This window comes from Gymnoscopelus microlampas (genome assembly GCF_963454915.1).
Source record: "Gymnoscopelus microlampas genome assembly, chromosome: 16".
NCBI classification, from domain to species: domain Eukaryota; kingdom Metazoa; phylum Chordata; class Actinopteri; order Myctophiformes; family Myctophidae; genus Gymnoscopelus; species Gymnoscopelus microlampas.
In genome coordinates this window covers 26,739,095-26,752,910 of record NC_139953.1, presented here as the reverse complement: position 1 = coordinate 26,752,910, position 13,816 = coordinate 26,739,095, and the positions used below count along the sequence as shown (strand labels likewise).

Genomic DNA, 13,816 nt, shown 5'->3' with positions numbered 1-13,816 from the left:
CATTTATCACTGTACACCGCTTTCACCATCAATTTCAAAATCATCTACTGTAACTTCCCCTAATGAAATGAGAAGTTATTTCGTTATTTTGCTTAGTGCTTCACTTTTGTTATTCTTGGCACTTGGATGGTCGTTCAGTTGAACTAGTTATATGATATAGAAGATCTGTTTGTTTTGGCCTGGTATCTTGACTCAGTCAGTGATGGACGTCACTACAAGCGACTTTATGAACACTCTCAGGTGAGACTCCTTTTCCCCACAATTGTTTTACATAATGTTGCTGTCAGGTGGAAATCTTGTATCTTCATATTTCATCTTCATACTGCCCTATTTTGTCGTACAAGAGTCAAGAGTGTCTTGTGAGGTCGTAGATCTGCTATTCTTGCTATTTTTGAAAATGTTTGAAAGTGAGTGTGAAAGTGGTTAAAGGTATTGTAGGCAACATTAAGCCTAAATTTAAAAAATCACACCTGTGTGAAGGTAGCGGCGCCTTTGATATATTTTGTCATAGATATGTGTTTCTACTAGAGAAACAATATTAAATCTCTGTAAATTTATTTCAAGGCTTCCAGTGGCACTAAATAGTGCCATTGGAAGCGAATCACCAAATGCATTCCAAGGTAAGTGGCAAAAACTGATCTGTCATAGCTGATAGAGTGGGGTAACATAGTGATGTCATGAATAGTGACCAATCAGAACGTTGACGGACCTGACCAATCAGAACGTTGACGGACCTGACCAATCAGAACCTTGGCGAGCCTGACCAATCAGAACGTTGACGGACCTGACCAATCAGAACCTTGGCGAGCCTGACCAATCAGAACGTTGACGGACCTGACCAATCAGAACCTTGGCGAGCCTGACCAATCAGAACGTTGACGGACCTGACCAATCAGAACCTTGGCGAGCCTGACCAATCAGAACGTTGACGGACCTGACCAATCAGAACCTTGGCGAGCCTGACCAATCAGAACGTTGACGCAAAAGCCAGGTATAGAGGGCTAATATCCGCTCTATCCCTAAAGGTATAGAGCGGCTAGCGCCGCTAAAAATATTTATATATATATATATTTTGCATTTTTCCCCCTCTATCAGCCACTATATAATGATGCTGGGGTGTTTTCCTGCATTGAAACACAGTCCTCTTTCTGAAATCCGTATTTTCCCTATTGTTTCCCTATTGTTTTCCGATCCAAGGCTACATCAGTAGTAGTCCATACATGGAAATCCTATCATCAGTAGTAGTGTATGGACTACTTCTATAATATTATTATAATAGGCAACAGAAAATGCTAGTACAGCATTTCCAAACCTGCGGGCCGGAGTCCCATTGGTGCGTTGAGGATATTGCAAGTGGGTCCCCAAATAATTGGCAAAACATTACGATTTTTATTGATAATATAACATTAATATAAAAAAATAATGAATGTAATTGTCATGTCATTCTATTTTTTATTTAAAATCTTAATTTTCACTGATATACACCTACATACTTAAAGTACACCACGTTCGTTGTATTGATCCAAGATGAAACACAAAGGATTGATTGATTCATTAAAATAAACATGCTCTGGCCCACCCATCTGACCACTTAACAGTGGGCCGTGAATGCTTTCAAGATGATAGCAAAGCTGCTGCTACTATGATAGCAGCATTGGTTGAGTAATGGAGCTCATAGACTTTCAGAGTGGCGGAAGAAATGCAACTGTACTAGCATTGGATGGAAGAAATGGTATTATTGCACGTAACAAAGTTACATAATTTTCTTTTATTGACCATCAAAAAGAAACTATAAGGCGAGAGTCACTATCTCTGGCAGATTGTCATGGAAGCTGTGGATGTGTGTGTAGAGCACACAGGTGTGCAGTTCAAAGGGAGACTGATGGATTCACAGAACAATCTGCTGTACATGTATGTACAGACAGATGAATGAAACTACGACTCAGCGAGCATGCAGTGAAGACAGAAGATACAGCACATTATGAAAGATAGACGGAGGAAGATGAAAACACAGGGAGAAGGGAGGTAGACACAGAGAGAGAGAGAGGTAGACAGAGAGAGAGAGAGAGAGAGAGAGAAAGAGAGAGAGAGAGAGAGAGAGAGAGAGAGAGGCGTAAGAGAGTGAGATCTGACAGGAGGACAGCTCTCTTTCATAAAGAGCATTCGTTATGAGTCTAGCTCCACAGGGGACATGGCCTGGTTTCTTCTGCCACAACACACACACACACACGCACGCACACACACAGGCACGCACGCGCACAGACGTAATGCACGCGCACGAACGCACGCACGTACTCGCGCTCTCGCGCTCTCACACACACACACACACACACACACACACACACACACACACACACACACACACACACACACACATTACGTACTGTAGATAAAGCTGTCAGTCTAAACTACCGCTATTCACTACATCAGAAATCCTCCACCATTGCACCATTTGTTTCACATCGATAAATCTACACTGTTATGCGAGTTCTGTCACATTCGGTGCCCATACCCGGACGCATACTGTGATAAGTTTGTGCTGAGTGCCAGTGATCTTGGCTCCCAAAGGTATTTCCTGGTATTTCCTGTGCTTTAAATTCCTCTAGTAGCCCTGGCTGTGAGGAACAACACTCGCTAAAGCCCCAGGTGGCCTGTTCAGTTATTTCCTCAGGGTAGGGTTGCCAGCAGTCCCTTCAAATATGGAATCGTCCCTTATTTGTAAACTATGTGACGTTCGTGCCAGGTTTTGCGTGACGTTAGTGCCATATCGTCAACACGGGTAACAATGAATGCAAAATGGAGGAAGGAGGGAAGATTCTTAATTTGAGTAATAATATAATACAGGTTGTTAACCACTTTGTAAAATGGACCTGAGTTGTCTCTGTACTTGGGACTGCTTTTTTCAGTCAACACCAAAACTCTTGTGTTGCGACACGTTGTGAGCTTGTAGATGGGCTATATTTGAAAACTTAGTTACTAGTTACTTTGTAGATATGAATTATTACATTATAAAACATACATTAACCACTTTAGCCCTATTCTATACCTAGGCTATGCGACGCGTTGTGAGCTTGTAGATAGGCTATTTTCAAATATTTTTGTACTTTTACTTTTGATACTTTAAGTACATTTTCATGCCAATACTTTTTGTACTTTTACTCAAGTAACATTTTTAATTCTGGACTTTTACTTGTAACAGAGTATTTTTATATTGCAGTATTGGTACTTTTTCTTAAGTAAAGAATTTGAGTACTTTTTCCACCACTGCCTCAGAGACACTGTATGGATTTTGGACACTGTGGCTGTGAGAGGAGCTACATGATCACATGCCAGGCTGTCACACCTTTGTCTTGTGTAGTGTACATCATACTTCATCTCACTTGACTATAGGAAAGAAATCTCCTCTTGTCTCCTTATGGTTAAGCGCAATGTATTGTGATCTTATAGATCTGCTATTTTACAACAAAGTATAAATCAGGCTTTTATGAATAAGTTTACAAGTAAGCCTACTGGGAAAAACAGTCTAAAGTTTGAGAGAGAGAGAGAGAGAGAGAGAGAGAGAGAGAGAGAGAGAGCGAGCGCCTCAGGGGTTATGTTTCATCTCTATTAGTTTATTCTCTTTCATCTCCCCAGCCGTGTTGTTTGGTTCTCTCTCTATTTTCAAGCATATTTGTCAGTGCGAAAACAGTGATTCTGTATACGCACGTACACACACACACAGGCACACACACACACACACACACACACACACACACACACACACACACACACACACACACACACACACACACACACACACACACACACACACACACACCTTAATGGCTGAACTCCTTGTGTATTATTGTGTTGTTAATATTAACATAATTTAGAGGAGCAAGTAGACAGGAAGGGTGGGGGTGGGGTAGTAGCATACTGTATAAATTAATGCCTTACTTAATCATACTACAGTGTCACACAAACGTAGCAAAAATATCCACTTTACAAGCTCACAACGTGTCATGATGCGACGCGTTGTCAGCTTGTAGATCTGCTATTTTCGCTAGTTTTTTTTAAAGTGAAAGTGGTGTGTCTGAGGATTTTTATAAATATTGAGCCAATGAACAGTATTAACAAGAGCTTCTGATTAAATAATAACTACATTGCATCCATTGGAACACAGATTTTTTGATTTCCTGAAAAGGAACGGTACGGACATAACAAAGTTTCCACCTGAGAGCGACAAAATCATACTGTAGGACATTGGTTCTCATTGGTTCCGGGGACCCCCAGGGGTCCTTGGGGGGGTCCCAGGGAGTCCCAGGGGGTCCGCAGCAAAATTAGTTAATAAAGCGTCACAATCATTTTAACCCCTTTATCCATATTTTATACTTTGGCTATTCAAAAATAGCGTATATGCCTGTAGATCTGCTATTTTAGAAAAATCTGGAACATTTTTGCAAATCTTTGAATATATATATTTTTAAAGCGAACATTTGTAACTCAAATCTTTGCATCTGGGGGTCCCTGGAACAAAGTATTTTGAGATGGGGGTCCACGGCCAAATACATATAATTTTGGGGGTCCTTGACATGAAAAGGTTTGAGAACCACTGCTGTAGGATGAGCCAAAAACTCAAACCACTTGAGACACTGCAGGGAGCAGCGGTCACATCCACACAGTGGGTTCAGCGCAGCCGCCAGCCAAAGACCAGCTCAGAAACAATATGAAGCCAAAGATGAAAAAGAAAATGTTGGTGGTTATTTTGAATGGCATCTCCAGTGAGTGATCTATTATGCATGCAGCAAAATGCAAAATGAATCAAAGTAAATGTTTTTACACAGGAAACTTGAGTGATATGAATAATGAAAGAGCCCTGGCTATAGCACTGTGTCGTGTCTTATGTACAAAACACACTAACAGTAAATGTACCCTTTTTTTGTTTCCTACATTAATATATATATATATAAAAAGTCAACATTTTTCATAAATTAAAAACAATTCCAACATTTTTCTAAAGTATTTAATAAATAGAAATCAAATAATTTCCATAAATAAATTAAAAAGAAAAACATTATGAAAATAGCAGATCTGCAAGCTTGCAACGCAGCGCGAATTAACGTGTCGTGTGCTTGTAGATTTGCGTGATAGGATAGGAACTTACATTAACCACTGGAAAATACACATGAACATGAATCCAACATATTAATAAAAAATATAATGTGTAAAGTAAAGTAAACAAACAGACAAATAAACATGAATTTACACAACACTGACAATAGAACTGTCAAACAAGTCTATGAAGCTATTATGAAATCTGTGTTGAATCTGCAACACAATTTTATACAATTTGTATTGGGGGTCCTTGCTTGGTCTGTCTCTCAGCTAAGGGGTCCTTGGCCTGAACAACATTGAAGACCCCTGGCCCTGCCCTAAATACATTGTGTATTTTCAAAACATATTTGAAAAGCAAATTGAATATTTTTGAAACACAATTCTTGTATGGGGGTCCCTGTAACAAATTATCTTCAGATAGTGATCCACGGCCAAATACATATTCATTTGGGGGACCTTGACATGGAAAAGTTTTAAAACCACTGAGCTGCATTTGGCCAGGAAAGAGACACTCAACTTCCCTGGCTCACCAATTTTGCAAACTAACTTGACATCCATTTCTTTCTCCCCTTCTCTTTGTTTCTTCATATAGAAGTCTCTGTATATCCATGGGGCGCGCAGGAAAACAGAGATGTCACACAGCATTTGAGCAGAAACTCAAGAGCTGTCCTCATTGTAGAATACACACACACACACACACACACACACACACACACACACACACACACACACACACACACACACACACACACACACACACACACACACACACACACACACACACACACACACACACACACACACACACAGAGTCAGAATGTCTAACCCAGACAACTCTTTGAAATGGAAATGTTTCAGTCACGTTCCAGGGATTATGGAGTGAAACCTGAAAACATGCAAAAACATGCGCGCATGCACGCACATGGGCGCACACACAAACACAAATACACGTATGCGCGCGCGCGCGCGCACACACACACACACACACACACACACACACACACACACACACACACGCTCACATACAGTAGCTCATTTAGCTGTTTATTCTTGACAGAATAATGTACCCGTGTTATAAAAAAAATAACTCAAAAAGATGACATAATACCAAATAATAAAATAGTAATCATTCTCTAAATTTCCTCCTCACTTTTCAAAAGGCACAGTTTCACTTTGAGGATTTTTTATTCAAGACTTGTGTTTCTCATCTAGACACGCCGTCCCATCTGTTTACCATTAAATTACTTACACAAGGAAATATGAAGTTCTTTAGTAAAGCAGCGAGTATGAAATCTCTCCACCTGTTAGCCTACCAACAAATGATGACTAGTGCTGGAGAGTGGAGGGTAACAGCGGTGATGGAAAAAGTACTCAAATTCTTTACTCAAGTAAAAGTATCAATACTGCAATGTAGAAATACTCTGTTAAGTAAAAGTCCGGAATTCAAAATTTACTTGAGTAACAGTACAAAAGTATTGCTGTCAAAGTGTACTTAAAGTACCAAAAGTAGAAAGTACTCATTATGCAGAATGTCCCATTTCACAAGTTTTCAAACGTATAAATGTATACAAATCCTTTGAAAATAGCAGATCTAAGCTCACAATGCATCGCGACGCATTGTGAGCTTGTAGACACAGTGTATATGGCTGAAGTGGGTAATGTATGTTTTGTAATAATAATCTAAATCTCAAAAAAAAAAGTAACTCAAGTTTTTTAATGATTTTAAAGGCGTAAAAGTACAATATTTGCAAGTACTGAAAAATGGAAATACTCCAGTAAAGTAAAAAATACCTCAAACTTTTACTTGACCTGTTCCGTTTCTATTTGTAAACTCTCTGTCACAGACTTATAAGGGTCCATTCAGGTCCAAACTATCTATCACTCAGCTGGGGACCCCCTGGAACGATATCAAGGACCCCTGGACCCCATGGTTGAGAACCATGCTAGTGCTGTAAATCATGTATGTTTGGATCTGGGGGAGGGGAGAGAGTGTGACAGGCAGGAAGGAAGGAAAAGTGGACTGAAAGAAAAGGAGACAGACAGACAGACAGGCAGATCTGTTGGCTATTTTTAGGTAAAGAGATTCGGTGTAGACGGAAAAGGCGGTACAAGTAGAGTTGTAACTCAGATCCGTTTGACTAAGAATAGAGGGTTCAAGTGGTTAATGTGTCACCATCCCTTAACCCACCTTCATCACAACCTGGAGACATACAGCCACACAGAGACAGACTCAGTCAGCCAAGCAGCTGTCATAATCAGGATATCAGGCTTATTTCACGCTTATTTCATTTCTCACCACTGTCTATTTCATTACCACCACCCCTGTCTGTCTCTCTCTCTCTCTCTCTCTCTCTCTCTCTGAGACGTTTCTGCTCTGTATGCAAGCTGTCTGCCACCTTTCCTCATCTGCCCTCTGTGTGTGTGTGTGTGTGTGTGTGTGTGTGTGTGTGTGTGTGTGTGTGTGTGTGTGTGTGTGTGTGTGTGTGTGTGTGTGTGTGTGTGTGTGTGTGTGTGTGTGTGTGTGTGTGTGTGTGTGTGTGTGTGTGTGTGTGTGTGTGTGTGTGTGTGTGTGTGTGTGCGTGCGTGCGTGCTTGTGTGTGTCGCCAAGTAGTTTCTCCACTCCACCAGTGCCCAGGCCTGTACTGGGTGCTCATTGGCTAAGAGAACGAGCTGCCTCAGCCAATGATAATGGCGATAAGATTTTATGGCCACAGTGGAGTACCTGATGGATGCAGTCACTTTCTTGTGTGTGTGTATTGCTCACACATATTTGTAGGAGGGATACAAAAGCAGGACTGTGTGTGTATATAAAATTCTACATGTATGTTTAAAAAGTCTATGTTTAAAACTGGTTTGTGTGTTCATGCTGTGCAAGAAATACGTGGCTGTTTATGTGTAAATTCACACGTACACATGTGTTTGTGTGTAAGGGCATATATATACAATAAAAAATAATGATGTATCTATTTGTGATTCTGAGAGTGTACAGATGTAACCTGACCCTTGTGGGTTCAGAATCAGAATCATCTTTATTGTCACATCACACGTTTACAAGTGTAAAAAAGTGGCTGAAATTTGTTTTTGTGCGAGCTCCCCCTGCCCAAGAGGGGGGGGGGCGGGACAAATCAACAAAAATATATCTACGTACACATTGCATAACCATCCATTTGGTTCCATTTGTACAAAATAACACTGAGGAATTTACTGTGTATTGTGTGAGGACGATGTGTCCATTCATGTTCTTCTTTCATCTCCTCCTACTACAGTAACTGCCTTATTCTCTCTCAGGGTACATTCTAATCCATCCCACTTTACCTGTTTATTTTCTGTTTGCTTTGGTTTTGATGTGAGATCTTAGCTCAGCTTATCCCTTTTCTCCTCTCCTCTCCTCCCCTCCTCCATTTCTGCCCTTTCTATGCTGTGCCAATTAGTGCTCCCATGCTTCTCCTCTCCTATCATCATCATCATCTTATACAATCTTCCTTTCCCTCTCATTTCCTCTTCCTCCTTCCGTCCACCCCCTCATTTCCTTCCCTCTCCCCTCTCTCCTCCCTCCTGTCTCCTTTCTCCTGGGTACTGGGTCTGCATTCTGTCAGCAGACAGGGCGATTAGTTTGTTTGACAGTATCACTCACCAGTCCCACTGAAACTAGATAAATAGGACTGAAATATATAGTAGACAGATAGTACTGAAACATACAGTATATAGGTGGTACATTACACATTCTTCAGTCAGCTGTGTTCACACTCAGAAATTAACGCAAGTTCTATGGTTTACCAAAGAGCTCATCTGTTTTCACACATACTATTTGATGCAGGAGACGGAGGAGCAGAAGTAGTGAGGAGAGGAGAGGGAGAGGAGAGGTTTGAATATGGAGAGAGAGGATGGGGGGTTAGAAAAGTAAATAGAACGGATTCAACTGAACTCACTTGATTTTACCGAAAGAGAGGAAGTGAGAGGGGGTGGGAGAAGGGGAATGGTGTGTCTGTGCGTGTGTGTGTGGGAAGTGAGTGATTCTGTCACCCCTGGGTGGTAAATAATAGTTTTTACTCTCTCAGACCGTCAAACAACGCTAACATTTACTTCTCTCTCTGCATATCTCTCTCATTCATTCTGCCTCTCTCCTCTTCTCTTTATGTTTGTTTGATGACATTGCATGATTTTCCATTGGCAAATAAGAGAAGTGAGAGGTTATGGTATGTATGTAATGATGAATTAATTCAATCAGTTTATGTTGTCTCAATCTCTGCCATTCTCTGCTTCTTTCCATTGAAGTGACATTAACATCACAGTTTGAAGTTTATGTCCTCTTCTCTCTGAGGCCAGCGTTGTGTCATTGTCTTGGTTGCCGCATGGGAGGTGGTTGAATCTGGGCTGATGGTCGGACTGTTGCGGGGTTCATTCATGAAAGAGACAAGCTGTGATTTGTGTGTGTGTGTGTGTGTGTGTGTGTGTGTGTGTGTGTGTGTGTGTGTGTGTGTGTGTGTGTGTGTGTGTGTGTGTGTGTGTGTGTGTGTGTGTGTGTGTGTGTGTGTGTGTGTGTGTGTGTGTGTGTGTGTGTGTGTGTGTTAGAGTTACGTAATGGAAAATCTTTTGCCTAGTCTCCTTTCTCTCATGTTTTCTCTCAAGGAGCCTTGAATCGACTTGCCTTCCCTGCAAAGGGGCTGATTTATTTTTTGTATCTAAATGAATATGCATGTTGTTTATTTGTGTATCTGCATCCTGTTGCTATATAAATAAATCTTACTTGAATCACTCTATCTAGCCATCTCTCTCCTTTCCATTCTCTTTTTCCAAACCCATCCCCCTACATTCAGTCTTTGCCACCAAATATACAGCACACTTTTCATGTTTGTGTGTTTATTTCTTTGTCTGTGTTGCATTTTTTGTCTTCTTCCTCTCTTACTTGTATCCGGGTAGCTCAGTCAGTACAGCACCTGCCGTTGGACTGCAAGGTCTTGGCTTCGAGCCTGGGCATTGCCAACTCAGTACATGAGTAGCACAGCTTGGAAAACTTAGCCTGATTATCAGACTGAAGCTGCGTGGAGCTTCAGTCTGACATTGGCTCCAGTGTAGGCGATTACAAGGGGGGGATTAGAATTTCCCTAAACCAATTAGAATTGGTTTAGAATTTCCCTAAACCAATCACAAGGGACCCCCACCTCTGACTCTCATTGGACGGTACTTTTTGTACCAAATAAATCCTAGGTTCACATTATAACACCAGACCAAGAGAGGCAGTCCACAACACCAGACCAAGAGAGTGGGCGGGGTCTATGGTCTGGAACCAGGCTATGGAAAACTAAGTTGTGCGGAAAGTTCTGGGAGCTGATGGTAGGTGTCGCACTCCACCTCAGCAATCCATCTACCAGGGGTCTAGCGCATTGAAAATGGGATGGACACCCTCGTTCCCGCCCGATCCCGACAATAAGCTACTCCGACTACTTCAATACTTATTCAGTCTTAATCTTTTTGTTACAGTTCTATATTTGCTTTGAGTTTTTCTTTCTTTCTTTCTCTTAATTTGTCTGTGTCAGGATGTTGTCTTCATGGGTGTGGGGTTGCACATGAAAGGACCCACATGACTTTCAAAGCCAGCTCTGAAAGTTTAGACGACCACAGAAAAGTGTTTGAAGATCAATTTAGTAAACTTGACCTGAAACGTACCCACTGTCCTCATTCAGTATTTGGTTTCTCACCAAAGTTCGTTGTATAAAATCGCTGGATTATTTGCACCTGTGTGATGTATGAGCCAGGACCAGGATAACAGGTTTCATTGTGTCTTTATTCAGACTATGCCTCCTTTATCTAATCTCTAAAGAGGCAGCAAGTAGTCCTCTGGTTAAGAACATAATGTAATTCAGACCACCCCCATATATAACTGTGATACCCATTACTAATAGGACTTGTGTGTGTGCGCACGCACGCACGCACGCACGCACACATTATTCAGGTCTTCTTTGCTATATTCCCACTTTGTACCTCTCTGTCTCTGTCTGTCTTTCTGATACCCATCAGACATTATGTAACGATGCTGACTCCCTTACTATGCAGAGAATAGGCTTGTGCTGAGTGAAATGCAAGTGTGCGTATACGTACGGTATGTCAGCAGAACAATTCTATCAGATACTTCTGCAGACTTAGTGGGGGGGGTAGAGAAGCAGGTAGATAAACCAGAGCACAGTCAGAGGCCGATCACCGCATTCTATCTCTCTCTGTCTCTCTCTGTGTGTGTGTGTGTGTGTGTGTGTGTGTGTGTGCGTGTGTGTCTCTCTCTCTCTCTCTCTCTCTCTCTCTCTCTCCATCTCTCTCTCTTTCTCTCTCTCTCTCTCTCTCTCTCTCTCTCTCTCTTGCTCTCTCTCTCAGTAACAGTACATTCTGTCCTTGTCTCTCTAGTCAAGTGTTATGAGTTGGAGAATGAACTGCACTGCACTTTAGCATGGGCTAGCTTTCACCAGACAGTACACCAGTAACTCAGTAAAATCTTCAGTGTTAATTGTACACTCTGAGTTACAAATGGACAACACTAACATTGAGGAGTCATAACAAAGATTTTTAACCATTTACTAGTTGGTACTCATCAATATAGGCTTAAGCTCTGTTCCAGTCTGGTCTCACCGTTATAATCGTACATATTGTAGCTATGAAAAGAATGTACGTTTTTCAACGAAACAAACTTGGACCATGTCATCCGAACCTAGTAGTATGTTGTCTTATGAATATAACCCTAAGCATAATCTTACCCTAAACGCAACTACAGTAACCATGGCTAATCCTAACAAATAAAATCAATATTGTACATTTAGCTGCTTTCCATTTATATTTTTGGGGCTTTTTTTGCCTTTTATTGGTAAGAGTAAGTGGGGACAGACACAGGAAACGACAGACACAGGAACCCACTCGAACCCGCGATGCGCTGTCAGGGTTTAGGTGCCCAGGTCACTAGGCCCGCCCGGGCCTCGGGCCTTATCTACTTCCCTAAGCTATATTATGAATTATGATATTTTGATAAGATATGAACCCTTGTGAGAACACATTGCCTGTGTTAGATTGACATGCAGTGTAGATCATTTGCTGTAACTGCACATGTAAATTACCAACTGCACATCTATATACCAATCCGAAGCTATGGAATGCTGCAATCTCACACACTGCATCTGTGTGCAGCAGAGGGCTAATGTTTGTAGCCTGCTGCTCATGCTGCCCAAGGGAGAGAGAGACGGCCAGTGTGAAGCATGTTTGTGACTAAGTTGCTTATTTCTAACCTAAATTGTTTTCAGATACGTATTTTTGTGTGCTGATTAAGTTTAAAATGAGTAATACACCGTCTGGACGTCATCTTGAATGAGTTAAAAATGTAGTAGCTCCGTAATTAAAATCAGGTGTGGTTGGAGGAACGTGAGCTATGGGAATGAAAGCACGTTAAATAAAAAGAAGGTACGGTCATCTACGTCCTTTTCGCTATCCAGCAATCCCAGCCGGCAGATTTGTCACTTTGGGACACGTGGGAGGCAAACTGCAGCTGAGAGTTTGGTGAAATACATTGGAGTAAATGAGAGCCAGGTGGACCAGCTTATGAACAAACACTATTTCTGAACAACTGTGACCCTTGTAAAATACTCGGCCCAGGTAAATAAAAGAAGACATATCACACATTGTTTGCTGCTGTGTTGCTTTGTGTTGCTTTTCGAAGTGTACACTGTATAATTTCAAATAGGTATCTAAAGAGTACTTTTCTGAACGTGCCAAAGTAACGCGAGACTGTCGGTCATTGACAGAAACTATAAATGGTGCTGTTTAGATGCCTATACAGTGTGCACATCGTAAAACAAATGATTAGAAAACAACCTGTGATATATCTTCTTTTATATTCCTGAACAAGGCCCGGACCTCTGGCCTAGCTGTCCGGGCACTAGGCTTCAATGCGCATCACAGGTTCCAGTCCCGTTCCCGGCGATCTTTGCTGCATGTCTCTCCCCATCTCTCTCTCTCCCTGTTTCCTTTCTGTTCCGACTGTAAACTCTAAATAAAGGCCAAAAAGACCCCAAAAAATCTTTATATTCTTTGGACTTTTCTTACCTTTTCTATGATGTTATGATATCTTAGGATGAATGGTACAGTAGGAAAATGTCATAACTCCATCCCGGGTCCGCCACAGCTTAAAACGTGCGCGGATAGGCCTTGCGTTAGATGGGTGCAGTACGTTAGTCCGACAGCGCATTCCTCCGACAGCGCAGCGCTCCGACTAACCCTGTACCAAACCCGCACCCTAACCCTAACCGCACGCGGATGCCACATAGTCGGAGAAAAGGGATGTCGGATTATCGTATGCCTCCCGCGTTAGATCGCATATTTTAATAGCTTTTTTTTTTTTTTTTTGAGATCTGACGTTCATAGTGACAGAACACTATGCAACCAAAAAAGAAAAAACAAAACAAAACCTAAGTCTCGCTAGACAAGATTGAAATCTCCCGTGGACTGACTGTACCTTCTTCTATCATAGCCTTGAATCAAACAAGTGAATGAAATCAAGATTCATTTATATTCACAAGAGTATGTCATCACGCAGTACGTTTTCGTTTGACAGGAAGTAATTAAGATTGGCTTTTTAGAGACTTTTTACATTTTTTTAAATCTATTGTATGTCCAAATTATGACCATGGATATGCTCTAAACGTGTAAAAAAATATATTTTTCAAGAGTTTAAGACTTCTGTGGGTGT

General features: G+C 41.4%; 1 protein-coding gene across 1 annotated transcript in view; it reads left to right on the top strand.

The window, feature by feature from the left end:
- The first annotated feature begins 132 nt into the window (after positions 1 to 132).
- The window catches only part of LOC311063142 (C-C chemokine receptor type 5-like), a 53,694-nt gene continuing 40,010 nt past the window's right edge, over positions 133 to 13,816 (top strand). Inside the window, exon 1 of the mRNA XM_084082385.1 lies at positions 133 to 240. Within this exon, the coding sequence (XP_083938511.1) occupies positions 203 to 240 (38 nt within the window). The 5' untranslated portion in view covers positions 133 to 202. The remainder of the gene's footprint in view (positions 241 to 13,816) is intronic.